This window comes from Corythoichthys intestinalis, chromosome 11 (genome assembly GCF_030265065.1).
Source record: "Corythoichthys intestinalis isolate RoL2023-P3 chromosome 11, ASM3026506v1, whole genome shotgun sequence".
Taxonomy (NCBI): Eukaryota; Metazoa; Chordata; class Actinopteri; order Syngnathiformes; family Syngnathidae; genus Corythoichthys; species Corythoichthys intestinalis.
Genome location: NC_080405.1, coordinates 34,974,620 through 35,001,549, shown reverse-complemented (window position 1 = coordinate 35,001,549; position 26,930 = coordinate 34,974,620). Strand labels below are relative to the sequence as shown.

Here is a 26,930-nt window from a genome sequence, read left to right as displayed (position 1 = left end):
TTTGATTAAGAATTATTAACAAAAAAAGGGGAGGGCATGTTCCAATAATAGCACAATTGTAAATGTTTGCATTTACTGTCTTGATGTATTAACCTGACCTTCCACGCTGCCCTCACTGCATGGGAAGGCTAGCTTCCTGTTTTTCTCCTGTCAGTTTGTAGGATGTATGCAGAGCACAGAATTGATAGAATGTAGTCAGCAGTAAGGATCATAGACCCACCAGACAATTGTCACATTCTACAATTAATTAACATTAATCAGATACACCATACTCGTTGAACACAGAAAAATGCAGAAAATTCCTATGCAGTACCGGTATGTTGTTGTTGTTTTTTTTTTTTTTTTTAATGTCAACTCCAATATGTAAAGTTGACTCTCAAAATAATTTAATTTACATCTTACAGAAAACAATTTTTTAAATTATGGTTTATAAAAGCTTTTCTAAAAGAGAAAACAAAATTTCCTAGATGTGATCTAATATGATCATGTACTGTATGAATAAAGTCATCAAGATCAAAGAATTATGCTTCCAATTTGAAATAAAATTTAGAGATCCCTTTATCAAAGGGATCAGGTACTGTACAGTTTACCCACCCTAGTTCTTGTCTTGATAGAAATAGACTTCATCAACTTCTGAGTACAGTATTGCATTCATTGTCATGATAACAACGGTTGAGGTATTGGGACTTGAATAAATGAGCATCATTTTACCATGTGGAACTGAAATCTATATGTATAGAGATAATAAAAGAAATGTATTCAGCGAGGCAGCACTTCATACACTCTATATGAAACAACCAGGGGTGAATGTGGTTAGAATTTCTTGCCGGAACTCCCCGACGTGAAGGTCGCCACGGAGCAAGAAATTTTATTGTATTTTTATTTTTTATTTATTTTTTACTGAAATGCAAAGAAAACTGTTTTGGTCAGTTATTTCTATAACACATACAAAAACTGATTTTCATTCAAAAATGTATTTTTTTCAATGATTTGCAAAACATAAGATAACAAAAACAGCTATAACCCCAACCTCCATCTCCTAATTTTTATTTTCCCTCATTTCCTCACATACTAAATAGCCAAATCTCAATTTTAACCACTTAAGAACATGGGATGTGTATTAAAATTGAAGATAATGTAAACATTTACGTTTTGTTGTGTTTTTTAATAATAAAGATATAAGTAACATACATTAAGAAAAAAAGAGTACAAATGACATATTATGCAGAGTGAAATGGAATACATTTTGAAGATCACACAAACACTGACTTTTTTTAAATCATAAAGGAAATGAATAAGTAGCCTAACATAAATGAACAAATTTAAGTCCAAAGTGCACATTGACAGCGAATATGTTCTGAACCTCCCTATCAGAGCATATAAAACTAAATATGATAAATAAGCCTCCTTAACTCTTTGCTTGCTCTTAAAGATTTCCCTTTTCTGTTGCATTGCCCTTCATTTTTTGCTGTTTCAGAAAACATGCACATTTGAACCAATTTAGAGATAACTATCTGTGGTAATCACATGTCAGTATGTCAGCCAATTGAACGGATAAATGAGTCCAGGCGTTTTGCTTTCCGCGTGCATTCGCACATTGACGTGACTCGTCATCGTCAGACTCAGATAACTGCAGCAGCTGGGGAAACCTCCATGCCGTCTGTGGAATAAAATAAATAATAAATATCGGTGGAAACGGTTTACACTACACAAGCACTTTATTATGCTTGTTGTTAACACTTTTGTATGTAAATCTGATGTTGGTAGATTGTTTTCGTCTTGCAGATAAAATGCATGTGTGGCAGCTTTGTATTTTTTTTTTACACAGCGTTTTGACAGTTGCCATCATATTTTCGGAATCAAAGCACCGTATACAGGAACAGCATTTCCGGCCCTGAATCTTATACCGGAACTGCATTCCAGCCCTGAATCTTATACCGGAACTGCGTTCCCGACCGTTCTGGCCGGCTTTCACCCCTGGAAACAACCAAATAAATTTACCCACCTAGTTACTTATGTACCATTTACTCGAAGTTAATGTTTGCATTCAACAAAACTCAAAGCAGCTCCGCCTATCTTATTGATTCTAACAGGATAGGAGAGTGGATTCACGTCAGTAAGGACAAGTATTCGCTTGCCTTTGGCTCTGGATTTTAGCCACGCCTACTGATTATGCCATGGGCGAGAAACTCAACGATGGGCCAATAATTATGTGGCGTCCTCTAGGGGCCTTCATATCCTTGACTGCTGGCCTAAAACATTTACCTGACCTGGATATCATTTCTTTAATGAAATATTAAAATTTATTTAAAGTACTTTGCTTCAAGTTGTTTATGGCTTGATTTTGTTTTCATCCAGTCAGAATTGAACTTCTATGTGTTGGCATGTTAATGTGATCTGAGTTTGTGGCTTTAGTCTATGATTAGCACCAGGTCCATTTAATGATTTTGATGCACATAAACAGCCGAACCCTTTACCATAAATATACCTGCAGGAATCAAACGATAAGTCGGTCACACAGCACAACAGCAAATGTGAATGACGATGGAGAAGAGTAGGCGCCACTCACATCCCGTTGACCCATTGTCCTGTTTCCTTTGAGCTTCACAAGAAGGGCTTCCTTTGGACACAGTGGTTGGATTATTGAAAAAGAAAAACAACACACACTTACCTCTCAACTTCGCTTGTGTGTGTAGGAGGGAGGACTGGTCGCTAAAACCAGTTGGAGGGCACCCATAAGAAAGAAAATCAACAAATTAACATTCACACTTACTAATGTTCTTCATTAAATATATAACGCTCATTTAATTGAATGTGAAATGTATTCTGTGTATTTTATCTTATTTTGTAAACAGGGCGTCATTGCAAAAGAGGCCATGCTCTCAATTGACCTTAAAATCATTTTAAAAATACAAGAGGAATAGGATATCCATAGAAAACACATTTAAGCATTGGGAGAAAAGAAAATGCATGGGTTAGTAAGACTTTAAAATGATGGTCTTCACTTTTTTTTTTTTTTACCTAGATACTGAAATAATTCAGCTGTGAATGAAGCATTACAATTAATTCACCTGGCCTATTCTGAAATATCATCTGTTTACAGCGATATTCCAGAAGAGGGCGGTGTGATAGCAGTTTGGCAAAGACGTTTGCGGCGCCTCCTCCCCCCATTTTTGTTTTTTTGTCTCTTTACAAAGTCATAAACGACTTGTCGCTTGAAGCGGCGTCCTCCCCAAGGGATAGGTTAGGAGTGTAAAGTAATAAAGACCTACACAGTCAGGCAGGGAAACTTTCACAATATGGACGTGCCAATAGACTACATGTCTGACAGACATGTCTCTGAGTGGTCATGGGGGGAGGTATAGCAATAAAATGAGTAATGAGTCATGCATGTGTGTGTATCTTTGTGGGACAGCAATGACAGCGTTCATTGGGGTGTTTCAATGGCGTACCGCAAGCAACACGTCACTTCCGTTCATTAATATTCATGACATTAGCTACTGTTGCTAAGTAGGGACAAGCTGCCGTTTGTCCCTAATAGGAAATGAATGGAAATCGTGTACGAAGGAGATGTTTACAGAGCTAAACCTACCAATTCTCTCCGAAAATGATATGCCTGGTGCCAAATTCACTGGAAAAGATGTGGAAGAACATAAAAATATTCAGTTAAAGAGATGGCTTGAGTGTCGAAGGCTGAAAAAGACAAAAAAAACGAGCCGACCTAAGCATAGCTTTAGCTTTTTTATCGACGCGACTGACAATGACATTCTCCTCTTTCAACAAGCTATGCTTTACCATCAGCCCTGTCTTTGTTATATATCCTCTGGTTGTCCTACGTCTCTTACTGTTCTTGGGGGTAATTTAGTTAGCTTTGTGTAGCGATCGCAAATGCTACTCAGTGACAGCCAACGAACACTTTTATTTTTTTCATTGATAACACATCTTAATTCTATAATTTATTTACACTTCCCCCATACTAAAGTTGTTTATATATATATATATATATATATATATATACAGAAACGGTAACAGTGGCAGTCAGATCCCATTGTAATTCTTTTCAGGTCATTCATTGTCAGACAGAAGCAGTATGGCACAACGTTACGCTAAAAAAATAAGTTAAAAATATAAAAATGGCTTACCTCTTTGTCCTCTGAAAGACCATGCCAACCCAACATAATGTTTAATGCATATGAAATGTGAATGGATTCACCAAGATGGTGTTAAAGTCCTCGCAAGTTGATTCAGTCTTCACATTTTTTCCTCCCGAGTTTTTGGTTTCCGGAAACGTATGAAGAAAACATCCTTCATGTGTCGTAATGTCTAGAGTCGTTTCTACAAGTCCCAAAAAAGCAATGCGTGATCGGCATGTTCGTTTTTGAAAGATTACCGGAGAAAAGTAGCACAAATTACATTGCATCTATGCGAGGGCGGGTCTATAATGTCCCACTTCGGCTTTACTTCAGCTTTATGATGCGACGTCACGGTCTAAAAATAGCCTGCGTGCGGTACGCCATTCCCAAGAACTGACAATGTTTCCATATGCGCTACAACGCACTCAACTTTTGTTCATAATTAGCTTCTTTTCACTGGTTATGATGTGGCTTGCTTTTCATCCATTTGCGCAGCTTCACAGTCCTTTAATCCAGTCTTTTTCAACCTTTTCTGTGTCACGGCACGTTTTTACATTGGAAAAAATCTCGCGGCACACCACAAACCAAAAATGTTCCGAAATTACTTTCTGTACAGTATACTTAATTATAAAATAATTTCTCAATATTTATACTTCTCAGTGTGAAACTTGAGCCTGTATGGATGAACACAAAGCCGATATCCTGGCAGGAATCTTCGTCAACAGCGCTTAGTCTCTGTATTAAATTTTTTTTTTTTTATGGCAGTTAGGCTTGAAAAGCTCAGAATTGTCAGACAGCGAGACTTTAGAAAAATGTCTTTAATCACATCAGGGGCAAGATTCTCACTGACAATGGCTTTACATGCAGGTAATATTGTCTCTTTTTGGATTCAGCAACAGTTTAGCAGGAGTTTAGCAACAAGACAACTGGCTTTGAGGACTTTCTCATTTACCTTTGTAGTGTTTCTTTAAAAAATTGCCTTTTTTTCTCTCTGTGTTTTCATGGAGGCGAACAAAATCGTCAATTGACTTGTTTTGAAACGAGAGCAAATACAACTGCTCGCGTCACGTTCAAGAACTGCTCGGATTTTAGCCATCAGCAACCTTGCTGTCCTCAACAATGACTTGGAATAAAACACAGGGGGAGGATTGACGGTCTCACATATGGATGAAGTGGAAAGGACACTTCCATGTATATTGACACTTGACGGCTCTAATCAAATGATGTACAGTAGACGTGCTGGGGTCCACATTTTCGCGGACAGGAAGATAGCTGATGGCTAAAAATCTGAGCAGTTCTTGAACGTGACACGAGCAATACCTTCCTCATTTGCACACGACCTCAAGCTTCGCTACTCATCCTTTCCTACTGCAACTTGTAGCATGTGGTAAGTAGGATGCGTGCATAAAAGTGACAAAAATGGGAGAAGCGTCCACTTATGCACATTTATTCACAAAATAATAATAAATCCACCTTGACCACTCGTCACTCGGGAGCTCAGCGGTTCGCACACACTCCAACATAAAAGTAAGCAGCAACAGTCTCAGAGGAAGACCATATTCAGTGTAAATAAAGCAGCGACACCGCGTGGTGGATGTCGGGAGTAACATCATTTCAGGAGGTGACCGTTACAAACTCTGCCCGACGACGTATAAAAAAAACAACAACAAAAAACGATATTGGATAACTTCTCGCGGCACACCTGACGATCTCTCACGGCACACTAGTGTCCCTCGGCACACCGGTTGAAAAACACTGCTTTAAACAGTGTGGACGCTGTGCGTCTCCAGAGTTCAGTGTCCATTGTTCCACTACAGCGAAATGATACGAGTCACTGGCTAAAGGATGGGTTTATCCTAGCCATCCACGCTGTGGACCCACAGTGGGCGGGTCTTGACTGGCCTGGATGCTCTGGTTCTCTGCATGATGATTGGATGATCTGTCTGAATCCTTTTCGATTGACAGCGAAATGAGCGAATCAGTGATCTTATCTTATGAACATCCACAGGAGGCATTTTTCAGTTTTCATTCTTTTGTTCTGAGTAGAACCGTAGACTTTCAGAATCATCATAGTGACAGTTAAAAACAACTAGCGAAACATTCAGCCTCTATTTTTGGTGTTTATTTATTTATATATTTTTTATTTGTAGCTACTTGTGATTGGAGACTTGACTTCTGGCACTCTAGTTTCTTTCCCTGCCGAGCAGCGGGTGCACACGTTGAGCTTCCATTCATTAAAGCACCAGCATTTGCCACTGGTTACCAGCACATCTGCACAGGTTCCTGCAGAAGCATGAGCCTTTGAAGGTACGTGGTGAAATCTTGAAAGTGTGAAACAACATATGATCATAAAGTAAATCGAAGTCATCCAGATGTGTCTCACGGACAGCAAAACAACTGCAATATAGCAAAAAACACCCAAAAAGTACTACGGTTTAGGTCGGGCAATTAACACAGTTCTTTGTGAGGATAAGTGGCTCAGAAATGGATGAATGAATGAATGAATCATTATAACATTAACACCATTAAAATAGAAGTCTTTTGTTTGCTTCATCTGGAGAAGATTCTGAACATACATAATTGAGAACATTGTGCCTAAATAGAGAGCAGAACCCATCATCGGTTAAGGGTTTTGCCCAAGGGCGTAGCTTTGGTCTCAACATTGGTAGCGACGATATAATAGCATAACCTGCATGTACACTTTTTGCTGGGGATGGGACATTAATAAGACCAAACAGATTGGGTGAACGGGAATCAGGGCTACATTTTGCACGAATATGAACCTAATTAATTGATAGGCTAAATGATCAATGCAAAACAAATTTGTATTGACTTATACTAACTTTCACATATAGGCTATTGGTTCAGATGATGCACTGTTCGATTCAAACCTTTGTTTTCAAAAACTGCTAAAGAAACTGAAAACTTACAGAGTAAATATATGGATTTTATTAGTAATTTTAAATTGAAACATTTGAACATAACCTAAATTATATTAACATACACAATAAATAAAAACTTGTTAATAATCTCTTAGCTATCCAAGAATGCAAAAAATAAACATTTGTTTTAAGCTCATTCAACATTGTCTGTCTAAATAAAGGAATCACATATGGGAATAACAAAAATGAATAAAAATGGAGCCTTCCTTCAGGTAAAACACTACTGCCTTTGTCCACAAGCACAGCCACACTCAACACAAAATGAAAGCTTCTTTAGGTCGCTTTAAGACAACATTAATTAAAAAAACTGAAAATTGGGGAGAATGGGGTAAACCTCGGTTCACTTCATTTCACACAGTTTAATTAACGTTAACAGCAGAAAACACAAACAGGAGGACACCTCTCTAAGCAGCTTCCTACTCGAGTTTTGTAGGTTAACAAATTCACACATTTTAATGTTATGCTAACTCTGATGCAGGTCAGACTTTCAGTAGCAAAATTAGTGGTGTGTTCCCCATCTCCATAACATTGATGTCTTTTCACATTTCTTACAGTGCCTGCTGCTGCTGGCCGAGAAAAACTTCTAATATCTCTCCTCTTCAAATGGGGCAGAGGAGGCGGCATGTTGTCAACATTTTGTATTTCTGTCTGGGCTGTGAGTGCATGTGTGTGTCTGGGATCAAGTCATCAGCTAATCAAACATGCATTTGAGGGAAAAAAATGGACTGGCACAATTAGCAAGTAAAAAGGGGTAAATGTACTGTAAGTCTGAACATTATGAAAATAATTCACTTAATAATGGTAGGCTCAATTCTATCCTTACAACATATGGTAAGACGATCTAAATTACTTGTATAACTGAACTCGTTTTATAATGGAAATAAGGTTGCTTAAAAGTTTGTGGGGACAATTTGAGCATCCTGAAAAGTTGGTAGTGTTATGTCCCCAGCATCCCTATGCAAACCTACGCCCTTGGTTTTGCTCATTAAAGTGGGCCAAACATGAAAAATAGCTTTTAGACCTGGAATGACAAAAATGGTGTTCGCAAGTTTTACCAAAAGGAAATAAAAACAACATCTAGCTGACAACAGAAAACCAAAACATAAAAACACACAGAAAACTGAACATAATTCTTAGTTCATTCATTGATAGGTGTATAAACAGTTATTCACTGGTTATCCTCGACCTTCGTCAAAATGAATCCATACATATGTATATGTAAGTATGTATGTACGTATATGGTACGTATTCAGACAAGGCTGAAAAAGCAGTTTCTGCTCTTGCACCACTTCTGAAAATAAACTGCTGTATTTTAAGCCCAAAGAACTATTGCGTTTGATAGAACAATGTGTCTATATGCTGCCATAGCAGATTCATGGCGCATTAAGTCCGCGAACTATTTTGATTTGTCCGCTTTACCCTGGAAACCCCTGTTTACAGACGTTGCGCAACCGATTTTGTTTCAACCAAGTTATAAAAAGAAGGTAAGTAATCGTATTTATTATTCGAAATGTCTGTCATTTTTAGCTTAGAATCATTAATTCATGTCTAATATTTAGTTTAAAAAAATATATATTCACTCGCATATTTTAAACTTTTAAACAAATTACGTCACAGTGAAAAAATTGGCGACTGTAAAAAAGTCACGGATATCTACCTCATAACTATCGCTTAATTGTATTTTTTCGTTACTGTCTCATTTCCCCAATATTTTAGATGATAAATAATCGATCCAAACAAAGAAAATTTGAAAAAAAAAAAAAAAAAAAACGTTTAGAAGGGTAAATATATGAAAAAGAACATCTTGACCACTCCTTGATGTCTGCGATTTCTGCATCCTGACCCTTGTTATTCATTCATTCATTCATTTTCCGTGCCGCGGAGTCACGGAGGTGCTGGAGCCTATCCCAGCCAACTACGGGCAGTAGGCAGGGGACACCCTGAACTGGTTGCCAGCCAATCACAGGGCACAAGGAGACATACAACCATTCACGCACACACTCATACCTACGGACAATTTAGAGTGTTCAATCAGCCTACCATGCATGTTTTTGGGATGTGGGAGGAAACCGGAGTTCCCGGAGGAAACCCACGCAGGCACGGGGAGAACATGCAAACTGCACACAGGCAGGCCGAAGCCCGGGATTGAACCCTTGATCTCAGAACTGTGAGGCAGATGTGCTAACCACTAAGCCACCGTGCCGCCGACCCTTGTTATATTGTATATTATTGTTATTATGTTTTACCCATAAAATCCCCCCAAAATCCGGCTGTGGCCATTCACATTTGTGTCTTGACACTCGTTGATATATGCTACATGGCGTTTTTGGATCGAAACAAGGTAAGTACGCGATAATATCTCGTTAAAATCTTGGCGTCTTTAATTCTGCTCTTGCGTGTTCCCATCTCCAGTTAGGGTTTTGCTGTTTATTTATTAATTATTTTTTTAAAATGCCCTCCTGTTCAAAAATTTTCTTCCCCAGAAAATTGAGATTTTAAGCTTTCCAATGATGTAGCAGACATGCATATCGGTCAATTTTGAAATTTGGCCAAATCGGGGGTCTCAGAGCGGAACTTCAAGTCACCTGAGTGTTTTCCGCCAAATATGAATTTATATATGAGCTAATATTTAAATGGCAATGACGCCTGACAAGAGGGCAGACATTTTTTAAAGGGTGGCACTGTTTAAACCAATCAAATATGAGTATCCCAAATTACTCGCCCTTCCTCATTATGTCATTAAAACCCATTATTACAGGCACTTGTGCTCGAATCTGTCAGTTGTTTATGTGCGTGGGAATAACTGACATCACAAAATAACTGTGCCCATAAAATGTCTTTTTTTTTTTTTTTTTTTTTTTTTTTAAAGATTTGTTTCCACTGTCAGAGGTGTAGGGGATTCGAAATTTGCAGACAAGAAAACTTTGAGTAACTGCATTTATCGTTGTTTTAGTGGCTCTTGAGAGTCACTCATATGATGCCAAGCCGACATAGTGCGGACTTTATTTTGAAAATATTTGCCGGAAAAAGCCAACTGTGACAATATGGCATGCTTGTGGGAGGCGCGCGCTGTCAGTGGCAGTCAGTGAGCACACCGCTAGAGAGAGCCGCCCGGCAGAAAGAAACAACGTGAACAAGGTGGATTCGGCTGAGCTGCTTTGTGTTCTAACTATTCCCCTTTTTTACGCTGAACAAACACCACACGCACAGACAACAGGAATATGAGCTTGTTTGTCGCGTTTTGTTCTATTTGTGTTGGCGTTATTTTCCCCGTTTTCTCAGAAATGGATTGGAATCAGCGTTGCGAAGAATGACTGACTGAGGAGCATCATTATCTTCCTTCACCGGAAATTCATTCTTAATGACACAATTTGGATATACGAATCTAAGTGTATGGGACTATTTTTTGTCAAAACGATCTTGTGTTGGTTAAGAACACCTCGGACATCATGAGCTCTAATGGTAAGTTCATTCGTGTAGAGCAATGGGAAGAACTGATGGAGCTGAAGTAGCCCATGGGGTCATGAGTTACACCTGAGCAGTCGTATATGAGCCAAAACATAAATCATGTCTTTAAATTAGCTAAAACGTCTCATAAAATCTTTTACTGTACAAACCACAGTACTAGTGAGGCGTGAGTTTATCTAACTGAACTGCATTGCATTGAGAGGGTTTCCTAATATTTTGTCCACTATTCTCATGATAAAACCCGACAAAACAAATGACGAGGTCGGTCAAACAGTTCAGAGTACCGCAGAGAACGACCGTAAAGCTTTTTGGGATTTCTTTCCAGGTTCCTCGTTCATTTTCTTCCTCATTTTAGTCACTATATTCACACCCATGCCGTAGCATCATAGGCGGAGTTTGACCTTTGGGGCAGGGGGGCACAACATGTTGATGACCCTGAAACACAGTGTCAGCAATAAAATTCACTGACAAGAATCTTTATAATAATAAGTTGAAAATGAGCGTTTTTGTTTGCCATCATTCTTGAGGGGAATTCCAAATCAGGCTGCTTAGCTCATTCACTCCCAGCCATTTTCACCAGAGCAAGGCCCTTCGCTCCCGGCCGTTTTTCTGGATTTTGACTGATTTTGCAACGCCCACAGAAAATTCTGTTCTATTGCTGTATAAAAATGAACCCAACAAAAGAAATATTAGACTCTCTTCTTTCAGCAGAAAAAAAAGTAAGTTCATATCTTTTTGCATTCTTTAGAAATCAGCATTAGTAAATAGCTTAGTTTGAGCAATTTTCCAATTTCTGATGAAAAAAACTGAGAAAATGAGCTTTTTGTAAACGCATACATTTCAAACATAACTCTGACTTTAACAAAGCTATTTTTTGCATTAGTTACATCCCAAACATCTGAATAATGTGTTTCTTTTACAAAATACCATGAACAACCAGACAAATAGAGCTTTTGATAGCAAAGTAACAATTTATTTCCGCATGACTACTGAGAGATGATGATTTGTCGCCGAGATGACGCCGTTGTCGCCGCATCAGCCATGTAAACTTTTCCCTCATTGTTGTCTGTCTCACAAAGATGGATTGTTTTTGCGTCTCTATGGGGTCTGCTCGGCGAGTCGCTGCATTCGGGGTCCCACTCGTTTTTCTCAGTTGTCCAGCGCCAGGCGTCCTCTCGGTTCTTTTGTTCGGTCGGAGCGCCGCCTGGCATCATGCCGCCAGCGCTCCGACCGTGCTGCCCGGCCGTTCATTGCTGTTGAATCGGGTTGCGGGTCTTACAAAATGCACTACTGCCCTGCAGTGGCCAGTTTTTTTGCTTTAAAATGGGTTTGGACCCTTGTTTTCTGTTTCTCAGATATATTGGAAGCTATAGATTCTTCTTGTTAAAAAAAAAAAAAAACGCAAAAGACGTATGAATACGTTTTTAAAAATAGAACGTATTTATACGTTTCTGGGAGCAAATGAGTTAGGCTATACTTTTCGCCAAGATCATCATCCATTGAATATGGTACGCCCGCCGGTGTCGTGCCAATGTAGTTACCCCAGTGAAAAATTATATCCCCTGCACTGATTTGCTTGATTTCCGTGTTTTGGTGATGTAGTTATCTACAAGGTTTTTAAAAATGGCACATCCATTAATTAAAAAAAAAAAAAAACTTTTTTCCCCTGTCGTATAACATACATAAAAACATACTGAACTTAAAAAAGGCCATGTTTCACAGTTTTACTCGTAGGATGACCTATAACTGTTATTACTGTAATTCAAGTCCTGTATGGAGTTTCTCCAGTTTAATAAACGTTGATGTCCAAAATATATACCTGTGATTCTTTTCTGGCTTCAATTAATTGTTTAAGTCGACATAACTCATAACTAATGTGTGTGTGTGTGTGCGCTCCCGCGACCAGAGGACACAATTTTTGACGGGGGTAACTACATTGGCAAGAAACCGGTGGTGGCTCTGTTGTACAATTAGCATATTTAGTGGGGCAAATTGAAACTCCGCTCACCATATTGTCGGTGGTCTCATTCCTTGGTTCTTGCTCAGTAGTTGCTGTTGCTTTTGAAAGCTTAGGTTAGAAAAAAATTACGTATATCCATCTTGCTTCTTCAGTCCTCGGGTGGTTTTGGCTAAGCAAAGCAAATGACCATCTAAGGTGCTATTCACATGATCTGTTGAAAAATAATTTTGACCCATTATAATTTTTTTTTTTCATTTCATTCATTTTGTTGTTTTATTGCTTTGAAACTTTTATAGACAATATTTTACCGGAAAATTTTAATTTTAAAATCACATACTGTATAGGCAAGTCAATTACATGCAATGACACTTTTCGGCCACCAGAGGGCCTGGCCCCCCCTGAAAATTCGCTTATGCGTAGCATTTGATTCATTCAACTGTTGTCACTCCTCAATTCCTCTTATTCTGATGCAGCACTAATACTTATTAAATTGTATACTACCGTATTAAACCTCCCACAGACTGTCCATTGTTTTCTGTGCTCAAAGATCCACCTGTCACTTCTCCAACATGGTCATTGGAGAAGGAGGACGCGCTGCACGTCTTCCAAGCAGCCTGCTGTTGGTCTCGTGGACTTATGTGACTGTGATGTGGAGCATGACGAAGATGCCTGGAGCCCCCTGTTGTACTTATCTTAGACTAACCCGGGGGCTGCCGTGATGCTAAGCTGACCTTGTATCAGCTGACCCTGATCCCCTGTCAGCTGAATCAGGACTTTCCCCCCGCAGGGCTGGCGGCTCAGTGGATGCTGTTTTGCATTTGTACAAGTTATCCCTTGTTAAATCACGAGCAAGACCGCTCAGATTTGTTAGGGAAGAACTTAAAACACCTTCTCAGTTGTAGAAGTTGAAGAACTTCCAGCGTTAGTCATTTCTTGACCGGTTCTCAATGTGTAGCTTGTCAAATCAGAGGAACCTATAGTATTGATAAAGTAGCTTGTCATTGTAAGAACCTCCAATATTAAGCCAATGCTCGTTGCTCTTATGGTGGCAGCTGGCAGGTCTTGTTTGACTGCAGGCCATGCAATGTGCACTACATTTACTTGCATGCTGTTTTTGTCCAAGGCTCCAACAATATAACATGTTAATTGTTCATCTTATGTACAATGACTGATATTGTCATTCCTCGAATATCTGGAATGGGAGAATTATCTGTGTGGGTGTCTAAGCAACTTCTTACAATGGCAGTGTTTAATGGTGGAAAACTGAGGATGAGTTTATTGACTTTTTTTGCCAACAAATTAGCTAAAGAGACATTCCGTATGATGTGTTTTTGCAGCCATGATTTAAAACAATTTATCCAAATTTACAATCATACCATAATATTTCTCAGGCAAAGTGATTTTGTATTGACCAATCAATTAGTTATTCTTACACTTAAGAGCAGTTACTGAGCCTGAGGTAGGCAAAAAGACAATAAAATCATTTTTACTTATGGAGCAACTAAGGATGTCCTGATCACATTTTTTTGCACCCGAGTCCGATTCACCTCATTTTGAGAATCTGCCGTTACCGAGTCCCGATCCGATAGCGAAAAAAAAGTTTTTTTTTTTTAATTTAAAAAAAAAAAAAAAGTTTTCAACATATTACTCTCCCACCATGCTGCCTTGATAATGTGGATTATTTTTAAACAAGAACAACGTAGAAAAATGCTTGTCTTTGTTAAATGCTTCATTGACTGGGTCCACTCAAATCCGCTAATGCTGCTGAGAACAGCCTCTCACTTACACAATGAGTTGCCATAACACACTACCGCTGGTGTTTAACAAACTAAACGATGATTGACACATACAGCCCCTTTGATGGTAGAGCTACCAAGCTTCTCTGGCAAGAATCCAAGCAATCAACCCTGTCAATTGTCTTTAACTTTAAATAGGTAACACCAGGGCACTGCTGACCAAAAAAAGCAGAAGGAGGGAGAGTGAGAGGCTGTACGCGGATGAAGCAGAAAAACCTAAATATATTTTTTGAAAAATGGCGCGATCGGCCTGATTTCTGATCAACTGTCCAGATCGGGACATCCCTAGAACTAACACATATACTACACATAGACACATCACCAATCACACATACTGTATACTTACAATTTACAAAGCATTCAAGTAAAGGCATGTGCCATTATAAGAACTGAACACTGTTAGTTTTTTCAGAACTGCAGCAAACAACAGAGTAACTTTTTTTTGCTTTTTTCCCTCTACTCTTCTTTGTTGGGCAGGCAATCAAGAGACGAAAATATTTGTATTGAAGTAATTAATAGGTCAATATTCCCTTATCTGTCAAAAGAATCAACAGCATCTTTGTTGGTCCATTCACCTAGCATAAAGCAGTTTGAAGTGCTTTTAGAGAAAATGTGGGGGTCTAAAGTATGAGTGCAAACCAACACACGTCACTAAAATGTTAACCCGGGATTTACTGCTAACTGAGTGCTCGAGGTGTATGTCAATGCTGTCACAGCAGGCAGATGGTGGTGGAACGTCCTAACTGAAAATGAATCTGTTGGCATGAACACATCTGAGTTTAGCGATGGACAGAAAATCTCTTCCAGTCCGTCAACATGTGTCCTCCTGTTCCCTCCGGCATGCTTCTGGCTTGTACATGAATGGGCCAAAGTGTGTGCATTTTTCCACAACGTTGGGTGTGATAGACCGGAGGCCATCCTCGCAAACAGAATTATTACACAGTTTTGACTGTCCGCGCTTATCTAGTGGGCACTTTCATTCCATAGCATTGGGATTATCCAGTGTGATGTTGTTTACCTGCATGGCAGATAGATGATGCTGTACTGAAAATGTCATTCATTTGGACTAACATTTTAGATAAATAAAGCAAGCAAAGGTTATCAAGTGGGATAAAACACATGTCTGATCATTTAGTTCAAGTACCGGAGCTAAATCTGCGGAGCCATACATTACAAGAATGGTTTGGAACGTCATTATTAGATATAAATGATATTTATTTCAGATTTGCATATACTGTATGTATATATGTATATATATACATGTGTGTATAAATATAATAATATTCAATTGGTATGATAAACAATTGTATGACGTGTCCCTTTTTTCATGACCTTGGCCTATGCTTATATTGAGTGATCATTCATACTGTCAGTGGTAGCATAACCTTTTGCTCTCCAGTCACACTGTAGCAGAATGTTAGTGGTGCCACTGAATGGCCACTCGTAGCTTTGATGAATTCTCCCCTTCAAGGTCTTGTCTGAGTTCAAGGATGAATGGGGAATTGTGAGACTTGGCTGGGGGGTAGGGACCTGATAATTTTCTACAGAAGACCATAGCTTTGTTTTGAAAATTTCACAAACACAATGACTTCCTACTGCGCATATAGCTCAAAGACCTGCTGAGGCCAATTCACCCAAGTGAGTAATATGTGTGAATGTAAACAAGAGTGGACTAGTTCAATAATAAATTAACTGCTGGGCCTATAGCACAAGGTTCTCTATCAAGTCACCCGATGTCCCCATCTGCAACAAGCAGCCTTCAACTTTGTCAAAGAAAACAGAAATGTTGAATCACTTAACCAAATTTATTTTTAAAGGCAAAAACATTCATCACTCTGAACAAGGAAATGGGCTGAGCTGCTTCCATTTGACAAACACTGAGTCATTAAGAAGATGTTAGTTTCTAAGCTATTCAAATTGATCAATATTGTGTAAAAATAACAGACATGGGGTCTATTGCACATTTTCGAAAGAAAATGTAAGAATTTTAAAATCTTAAAATTGTTACCAGAAAATAAGACCGTAACCATTATAGAGTCTTTGTGGGTCATTTTTTTCTGCGGTCATGTTTTTTAAGTCCAGTTCTACAAACTGAGTAATTGTTGCATTACAAAGGGTATTTAATTTGTTATAAAGATTCAAGGAACAGCGAGAGGCGTGGCTGTTTGAGCAAAATCCCAAACTGGTTTTGTGACATTTTGCAAAAAGTTTTAACTGCAAAACAATGACCAACTGACTGTGAGAACGTGAAAGTGTCTATTATTAATGACTGGATGAGTGTATTGGGGATAATTGCAACCCCTACATTTCTTGTGGGTAACCGTTCATTTTTACAATTAAGAGGTCATTGATTGACCTTTGTTCTTTGCTTCATCTTTTAAGCAGATGCTACAGTACTAGTCCTTCTCAAAAAAATTGCATATTGTGATGAAGTTCATTATTTTCTGTAATGTACTGATAAACATTATACTTTCATATATTTTAGATTCATTACACACAACTGAAGTAGTTCAAGCCTTTTATTGTTTTAATATTTATGATTTTGGCAAAAAAGTCAAGAAAAACCAAAATTTCCTATCTCAAAAAATTACCATATCATGAAAAGGTACTCTAAAGAAGCTACTAACCTAATCATCCGAATCAACAAATTAACTCAAAACCCATGCGAAACATTCCTGAGGCTTTTAAAAACTCCCAGCCTGGTTCATTACTCAAAACCGCAATCATTGGCAAGACTGCCGACCTGACTGCTGTCCAGACGGCCATCATTGACACCCTCAAGCAAGAGGCTTAGACACAGAAAGAAATATCTGAGCGAATAGGCTTTTCCCAGAGTACTGTATCAAGGCACCTAAGTGGGAAGTCTGTGGGAAGGAAAAAGTGTGGCAGGAAACGCTGCACAACCAGAAGAGGTGACCGCACCCTGAGAAAGATTGTGGAGAAGGGCCAATTCCAGCCTTTGGGGGACCTGCAGAAACAGTGGACTGAGTCTGGAGTAGGAAAATCCAGAGCCACCGTGCACAGGCGTGTGCCAGAAATGGGCTACAGGTGCCGCATTCGCCAGGTCAAGCCACTTTTGAACCTGAAACAGCGGCAGAAGCGCCTGACCTAGGCTACAGAAAAGCAGCACTGGACTTTTGCTCAAATTTTGCATGTCATTTGGAAATCAAGGTGCCAGAGTTTGGAGGAAGACTGGGGAGAAGGGAATGCCACAATGCCTGAAGTCCAGTGTCAAGTACCCACAGTCAGTGATGGTCTGGGGTGCGATGTTAGCTGCTGGTGTTGGTCTACTGTGTTTTATCAAGGGCAGGGTCAATACAGCTAGCTATCAGGAGATTTTGGAGCACTTCATGCTTCCATCTGCTGAAAAGCTTTATAGAGATGAAGATTTCATTTTTCAGCACAACCTGGCACCCGCTCACAGTGCCAAAACCACTGGTAAATGGTTTACTGACCATGGCATTACTGTGCTCAATTTGCCTGCCAACTCTCCTGCCCTGAACCCCATAGAGAATCTGTGTGATATTGTGAAGAGGAAGTTGAGAGACACCAGACCCAACACTGTGGATGAGCTTAAGGTCACTATCAAAGCATCCTGGGCCTCCATAACACCTCAGCAGTGCCACAGGCTGATTGCTTCCATGCTACGCCGCAGTGAAGCAGTCGTTTCTGAAAAAGGATTCCCGACCAAGTATTGAGTGCATAGCTGATATAATTAATTGAAGGTTGACTTTTTTTGTATTAAAAACACTTTTTTGTATTGGTCGGATGAAATATGTTAATTTTTTGAGATAGGGATTTTTGTTTTTTCTTGACTTTTTTGCCAAAATCGTCAATATTAAAACAATAAAAGGCTTGAACAACTTCAGTTGTGTGTAATGAATCTAAAATATATGAAAGTCTAATGTTTATAAGTACATCACAGAAAATAATGAACTTTATCACAATATGCTAATTTTTTTAGAAGGACTAGTATATTGTTTAGTTTTTCCGCTGTTACAGCAAGAGTGTTTAGGAAATTGGCCGTTTTAAGTATATTAGGGGTCACCTAGCAATAGCAGATGCCTTTTCTGAAGCTTTTTCAAGCTGGACTTTCATATTTTACAAATGATGACAGGCACCTGAGGAATTGTTGCCCGGTTGATGGCATACTGTAGACCCGTAATTTATTTCTAATAACGACTGCTGTTAAATATAATACTCTACAGCTGTCCACAGGTAGATTGTGACAGAGCTGTTCAATAATGAACCTTTTAGGCCTAAATAAGTCAAATAACGCAGTGAGGCCAAAATCAAGAAGCACCGGATCCTGATCTGACACAAATTTAACCCCAGGATGAAAATATATTATGAAAAAGGGTTCATACCAGGTAGCACTTGTAGTATTGTTTTTTTAAAACTTCTATTTAGAATGAATTTCCACCTTTGCTACCCAATTCCACAAGACCGTTAAATTGCTTTCCTTTAGTGATCATTATCAGTTCATTCCTCATCACAACCAATACCCAAGCATCCCTGGTGGCTGTGCTCCAAGCAGGTTATTCTCCGTGGCTGTCAGGTCAGAGGCAGAAATAGTAGCAGTCTCTTGGTCTCTGGGGATGCTGTCTGCCTCACTGACCCTGGCTCTGTTCTTATCACCTGTCAGCTTGAGGCAGGGTTCTCTTCGGGCACTTGCCAATGATTTAGTCTGGGATTTCACCTGTTGCTTGGAGGCTATCAAGAATGACTCACAACCTTTGCATGGGAAAGCATAGAAGGTTTGAATGGGAATGAATCCACTTACATAATGGAGAAGAATGCCGTAATACTTAAGTTGCTGATCTGATTGTTTATCTGGATTCTCTGTTTAGGTACAGCGCTTTGTCAGTCACACTTTACTGGTTAAGCATTTATTTAATGTAATTAAAATCTGGCATATTAGAATTAATCTTTCCAACCAAGTACAGTAAGAATCACTGAATGCTGCAGGTTATAACTTTACTTGGCTGTTGAGTGCAGAGAATATTCCATATGGGTTTGGCAGCATTTCAACTGGCCACTGTAATTATATCTCTTTGAAGCCGGTATTTGGCACTTACTATGTTCACATTATCGCTACTTTACACCTGATGGAATCACTGTTGTTATATTGTGACTTGTGGTTTATACTGTATGAGTGTCTCTTTATCTCTCTTTCTCGCACATGCACAGACAGTACATTAACAAGAAAGTGTTATTTTTTTTAGTCCAGAACTTATCAGATGTAGTAGTTGGCTCCACTGGTGACTAGGGGTGCATGATATCCATTTTTTAAAAACGGATATCGATAACTTCCTGCTCCTCTAAGCCGATATCGAATACCGATAGTATATAATTTTTAAATGTATATTAACCTGGGTTTTTAAACACATGGAGGTTAATTAAAAAAAAAAAAAAAAACTGGTGGTGGACTCAACATAGATTTGCCTTTGACCTAGCCATTTTTTATGATGACATGAACATTATTATAATGAACAAAATAATGACAAGAACAGTCTCAACTTCAAATAAAGTGCCAATATTTATTTTTTGAAATATAATTTGAGTCAATCACTGTCATTGAAGATCTGTTCCCTGAACGATGAGCACTGAACTAAAACATAAACCCAACAGGTATTGTGCCTTGTCATCAGATAAAAACATTTGGTGCTACAGGAGAGGGTACTGTTGGGGTCTTGGTCCATGAAACAACTTGGCAATTATAGGACAGCAAACCTATCAATAACCAAAAGGCCTCTGAATAACTTACTAACGTACGTATATAACTAACACTGTAAAATGGAAACATTATATAGTAAGGTTCATCACTCATTCCTCATTATCAAAAAATATGGTCAAACAAAAAGGATTAATGGCTTGCCTTATAACAATCCATATAAACGGCAGTGAGTGAACCAATTTTCAATAAAGCATGAGGTTACTTCTCTGCACAGTACAAAATCCTTGTCCAGCCACTGCGCCGTCATACCAAGCATGCTGAAAGTACTAACATTACACGAATACACGTCCATATGTCAGTGGTGAAACGTGCCGTGCATGGTTGCCTATCGAAGTATGGAAGCGTGTGGCAATCTCATCATACTTTGCCGGTAAACATTTGGCTTGGAATTGTTAGGGAGCGCGAGAAGGAGAGGATCCCAGTGCAGACAAACAGCGCTTGTGATGAGCAATGATTTATTAGCGACCACAAGGAAGAATGTGTTGCTGTAGCTTGCTCTGCTTGGGGTGGCTGAGCCGGCGTGAGGCGAGGGAGCTCAGAAGGAGGCAGGCGTGGAATCCGACAAGGGGCGCGCAGAGAACAGGTCCTGGGGCAAGATAAAAAAACAAGTCGTGAGCTGGTGATCAGTGGAAAGCATCAAAGTGAGAAACAACTGACGGTGGAACCAGACGAGTTGATCGGGCGATGTGATGGGGCATCTGCTGGGCTTTTAAAGCTGGCTGATGTTAACCGCTCTCACTTGTGGCCGCGCCACCCGTCTGACCTGTAATCAACCAAACTCCCCTCACCTAAGCAAGGGCTCAGGAAGAAGAGGTGGAGGCCCTAACAGGAATGATGAACCTGGGCTCCAAATAATGTTGTAGCCGCCTGAATCTTATGTCTTCTAGGGAAAAGAGTTGGTAGCGCCATCATTTCTGTGATCATGTACTGTATGTGATTACTATAGCCCTCGGTCATCTTTGTGAAACTTTTCAAAGGCCTTGTTAAATGATACAACCTTGGCTTTCATAGCTGGCTTTGCAATTGAATGGGCAGATTCATTCACAGCTTGCGCGCCCTCATACTCTTTTAAAACACCATCGAAGCGATTGTGATCTTTTAAGTGGCTTATTAAGATGTGTTATAGCTCGACACTTTTTTCCCTCCTCGTGGAAGTTCGGTTTTGCATTTGTTACAATCTGCAAGTGAAGCGTTTTGCACTGCCAACTTAAAAAAAATGCCACACTACCGACGCCATGCTTTTTATTTTTATTTTTTAGCACACTGCCGTCGTTTGAGCGTTACGTCACAGAAGGGAGCGCTTAATTTGTGGCACAACTCCCTCTTGTTCTCCCACACACAGTCACTGATACATTGGACTGGCAAAATAGGAGTGGAAACAAACGCACACATCCCAATCCACCGACACCTTGTCAAAATAATTATGCTGTATATTATCGGGCCTATTAATAATGTTATTGTATTTATTGGGATTATGTCATAATTCCTATAATCGTACCGATAATTATCGGACCAATAATTATCGTGTATATTGGGGACACTTGCGTTGTGAGAGGAACAATAAATTAACTGTGACTTGAGTGTGGGGGACAAAGAGTAGGAAGTAATGAAGCTCGCATATTTTCAATGCCCACTCGCTACATCTAGATTCATGTCTACATTCTGTCTTCAGTCCATAGGACTAACTTGAGACAAGTCACATACATACACATAGCATCATACAGCTCACGGCACTCTGGATATGGGGCATGCAAGACTCTAAGACATTTTAAGTAGTGCTAGTCCTTTGGGAATCCTCCAGGGAAATGGAATCAGTAGCTGAAGCACGCTAACGCATGTGCTGCCACCAGTGAAGCAGCAAAGTCCTTCAGTCAGCTATTTAGGTATTGAGCAAAGCCAGCTGGTTATCCTGCCATTTAACCACTCCACCACTGTAGGACCACAAGGATGCTCCTTGAGGAAGATGAAGAGTGAAATGAGCTAGCGTGACTGCAGCTGTTCAGTCACGTGCTTGCTTAGGATGTCTGGGTGTCTTGTGAAAACAATGGAAGCATTTTAGATTGCATTAAAAGCTTAACATGCTTTGGATTGTGTGTGTTTTTTGTTAGCAAGCTTGTATTCAGTGTTTCAGCCACCTAATTAGTGTTGTCAATGTTTGCAGTCACCTGTTGATTTGTATTGTTACTGAACAACTGGAAAAACTGTACAAAGACACCACTAAGAGCAGTAAGGGATACATTGACACACTAATCCCTAAAGTGCATCACAAAACAACAACAAGAAAAAAACAATCATTGGAGTGTTCCTTAACTATTCAAGAGTTATCAACCCCTATTACAATGCAGCTATTTTGGTTAAATTGATTGAGAAAAGAGCTACAGTATATAACGTAGGCTATGTAAGTTATGCGTTTTATTGGACTGTTCGTGTATTGATAGAAACAAAAGCCTATTTATTGGTCAACTACAAAGAAACCTTTTTCCTTAAAGTAAGTAATTGGAGCCTATCATCAATTTAAGATTTGAAGAATTAGCCGATCACTGAATGATTTGTTTCAGATTTCAAGCCAGATTTTTCTAAATTGGAAATGATTAAAATGGATATATTGTAATTTTTACTAATGGTACAATAACATTTTATCAAATTAAACAATGATGATGGTGGCTAAAGACGATGGTGGCTAAAGACCTTTTCAAACTCGCCGGGGAGCAATGTGCCAATAAGAAAATGCACTAGTGCAAACTTTCCTATATTTGAAATTGCCTGTGAAGCATCCTACCAGGGAGTAAAGTCCATAATGTATGGGGGTGGGGAGATACTGTGATGTTTTCATTTTAACTTGAGGTTTACCTTTCAAAAATACATTTTTGGGCAAAAAAACCCATTACATTTCACCTAGGGCTGCAATGTTTACTCACGTTGTTGGCATTCTTTCCACCACAGCATATCACCAAGGCTCAATGGGAGGTGAGCCAAGCGGTGGGCCAATCCGGTGTCAACGGTGTCGGGAAGTGTGCAAAGGAGAGGTGGTTCGAGTTCAAGAGACTCACTTTCATGTCAAGTGTTTTACTTGCACAGGTAAGATGGCATCCATAAGAACTAGGAACCATATACTGTATTTTGTTGCAGTTGTTGCCGTGACAAATTCAAGTGTGAAACCAAAAACAAGGACTGAGTCACACCCTTACTATTTCTGCAAACAACCTGCTTTGATTGCTTAGAATAGTGGATCTTCTTGCTAATCCATCTTAGTCTTCATGCTGAGTTCTACTATTAGCCCACACTGAGGATTGGAGTGGATCAGAGTTGCCTTGCGGGGGACTTAGACACCTGCTAACAGTACAGCCAACTCAAAAGGGATTTCCCCTGTTGTACACTACTGTCTAATGACATTGTTTCCAAGCTTTTTTCTTTCTTCAAGAGGAAAAGACCTACACTTGACTTACTGCTGCAGCATGTGCATAAGGAAATAGGAGATATACGTAAATTATAAGAATATTTCCTTTTTTAGACAAGGGGTCTAAAACCATTAATCAACCTCGAGAGGATACAGTAGGGCAAATAAGTATTTAGTCAACCACTAAAGTTCTCCCACTTGAAAATATTAGAGAGGCCTGTAATTGTCAACATGGGTAAACCTCAACCATGAGAGACAGAATGTGGATAAAAATCCCAGAAAATCACAGTTTGATTTTTAAAGAATTTTTTTGAAAATCATTGTGGAAAATAAGTATTTGGTCAAATACAAAAAGTTTATCTCAATACTTCGTTATGTACCCTTTGTTGGCAATAACGGAGGCCAAACATTTTCTGTAACTCTTCACAAGCTTTTCACACAATGTTGCTGGTATTTTGGCCCATTCCTCCATGCAGATCCCCTCTAGAACAGTGATGTTTTGGGGCGGCCGTTGGGCAACACGGACTTTCAACTCCCTCCACAGATTTTCTATGGGGTTGAGATCTGGAGACTGGCTAGGCCACTCCAGGACCTTGAAATGCTTCTTACGAAGCCACTCCTTTGTTGCCCTGGCTGTGTGTTTGGGATCATTGCCATGCTGAAAGACCCAGCCACACCTCATCTTCAATGCTCTTGCTGATGGAAGGAGATTTTCTCTCAAAATCTTTCGATACATGGCACCATTCATTCTTTCCTTTACACAGATCAGTCGTCCTGATCCCTTTGCAGTAAAACAGCCCCAAAGCATGATGTTTCCACCTCCATGCTTCGCAGTGGGTATGGTGCAATTCAGTATCCTTTCTCCTCCAAACACGAGAACCTGTGTTTCTACCAAAAAGTTCTACTTTGGTTTCATCTGACCATAACACATTCTCCCAGTCCTCTTATGGATCATCCAAATGCTCTCTAGCAAACTGCAGACGGGCCTGGACGTGTACTGGCTTCAGCAGGGGGAAACGTCTGGCAGTGCAGGATTTGAGTCCCTGGCGGTGCATTGTGTTACTGATAGTAGCCTTTGTTACTGAGGTCTCAGCTCTCTGTGGGTCATTCACTAAGTCCCCCCGTGTGGTTCTGGGATTTTTGCTAACTGTTCTCGTTATCATTTTGACGCCACGGGGTGAGATATTGCATGGAGCCCCAGATTGAGGGAGATTATCAGTGGTCTTGTATGTCTTCCATTTTCTAATAATTGCTCCCACAGTTGATTTCTTTACACCAAGCGTTTTACCTATTATAGATTCAGTCTTCCCAGCCTAGTGCAGGTCTACAATTTTGTCTCTGGTGTCTTTCGACAGCTCTTTGGTCTTGGCCATAGTGGAGTTTGGAGTGTGACTAACTGAGGTTGGGGACAGGTGTCTTTTATACCGATAATGAGTTAAAACAGGTGCCATTAATACAGGTAACGAGTGGAGTCTCGTTAGACCTCTTTAGAAGAAGTTAGACCTCTTTGACAGCCAGAAATCTTGCTTGTTTGTTGGTGACAAAATACTTATTTTCCACTCTAATTTGGAAATAAATTATTTAAAAATCAAACAATGTGATTTTCTGGGTTTTTTTCCCCACATTCTGTCTCTCATGGTTGAGGTTTTACCATGTTGACAATTACAGGCCTCTCTAATCTTTTCAAGTAGGAGAACTGGCACAATTGGTGGTTGACTAAATACTTATTTGCCCCACTGCATGTGTATGGGTCCAATTAAACCAAGAATGTTTTTTTGTATAACACAAAAACCTGACTGTGCCCTATGACTGACTGGTGACCAGTCCAGGGTGTAGTCCGCCTTTCGTGCCAAGTCAGCTGGGATAGTCTCCAGCACCTCTCGACCCTGACTTGAAAGGCAAAATGGATGTATCGACAAAACCTCGGTATTTAAACAGAGTGTGAAACAGTTTTTCTATCTATGGTATATCTTCATCATCATAATCAGTTTTTGCAAACAAGAGTCAGATTCATGAAGAGATTGTGCTTCATTTTGATTCATTTATGCATCCTTTAATGTGAGAGAGATTTACTTTAATTAACGGCTTCAAAAATGTTTCTTCTTTAAATTATATATTTGGATCAGACTATGAAATCACTAGAGGATGCTGGGAAAATACATCTTCCTGGTGCCAGCTTAGTCAGACAAACTTTGATTGCACCCACCACACTAACTACAACTTTTACTTTACGATGCTCCTCTTTTTATTATACAATTAGTTTTTTGTTGAATTTCAGCTTGGATAATAGAACGTAGAAAAGTACAGGATGCAGTTTACCTTTAAGGATGATAAGGTAACAGAAGCACTTATGTAAGGGGGGGAAAAAGGCTCGGAGTCGCTTTCAAACATGACACTGATTTATGGCACACTTAAAAATAGGTGCACCTCTGGAAAAACCCTCATGACAGTCAAGTATGTGTGCAGAAGCAAATTAGAAATCAAAGGTCCAAGAAATACTTTTTGTCATGGTGCTGAGCAGCCTGAAGCTAGTATGCTTAGGAATAGTGCTACCTCTAAAACATTCACTTTTAGTCATGTGCAAGTGATTTTACATAAAGAGACTACAGATGAGGGATGTGAACAATGAGGTCGTTAGGTTGTCTTGTTTTGAGGGAGCTGGTGAAGTCGAGATTGACACATTCATCATAATACTCGTGGGACACTGGCAGTGCCAATATATGATGTTAGAGTTTTATTGATAGAATTAGAGAGATAATGTTGCGCATCAACACTTCTGGACACTTTAGACACTTTTATGTTTTTCTAACCTCTGTTCTGTTTGCTAGTGTCTATCTTCAGGTTTGTGCTCATCAATTTATTGTGAGTGTTGCATAAACAGATGTGCACTGCAGAGGTCATTGTTCAAATCATCCCTAAACTCGTGTAGTTTGTGTATTCCAACAGTATTATTATGTTATACCGCATATAGGAGATTCTTTTGGCACATTCTTGTCACACGCATGCACTGATAGTGCTTGTTGTTCATGAATACACACATGCATTTGTGCATGCATTTGAGCACACACATGCACTATCGAAATGGTTGTTAAGGGTTGCTGTGGTAACGGTCTGATGGGGCACCCGTGCCCTGGTTGGTGGATATTCTCAGCATCTCTGTGGTGCTATTAACCAATCACAGGGAGCTTTTCCATGCCCCAGAGAAGGAAGGGGGTGAACTCAGGAAGACAACAGAGGAAAAAAATGGGGGTGGGGTTGTTTGTGGAGCTGAAACATTACATCATAACTTTATGTCTAATATGAAGGAGATTCATATGTCTCCCACTCTTTTACCATTCCGTACTCTGAGACAATTCACTACAGTAAGATCAAACCTTCATGGATGAACATCAAACAACCTTCTCGTGTTTCATAGAGCTTTCCCCATCCAAGTGAGGTAATGGGGCATTATTGTGTGGCCAGACAATTCCACATCCCTGGCTATAATGTGCTCTCCT

The 26,930-nt window shown here is 39.6% G+C and overlaps 1 protein-coding gene across 3 annotated transcripts in view; it reads left to right on the top strand.

Moving 5' to 3' along the window:
• Positions 1-10,168: 10,168 nt before the first annotated feature.
• ablim3 (actin binding LIM protein family, member 3) overlaps positions 10,169-26,930 on the top strand; it is a 109,288-nt gene continuing 92,526 nt past the window's right edge. For all 3 annotated transcript variants that reach the window (XM_057850060.1, XM_057850059.1, XM_057850061.1), the window contains exons 1-2: positions 10,169-10,537; positions 22,980-23,114. In XM_057850060.1, the coding sequence (XP_057706043.1) occupies positions 10,525-10,537; positions 22,980-23,114 (148 nt within the window). In that variant the 5' untranslated portion in view covers positions 10,169-10,524. The remainder of the gene's footprint in view (positions 10,538-22,979; positions 23,115-26,930) is intronic.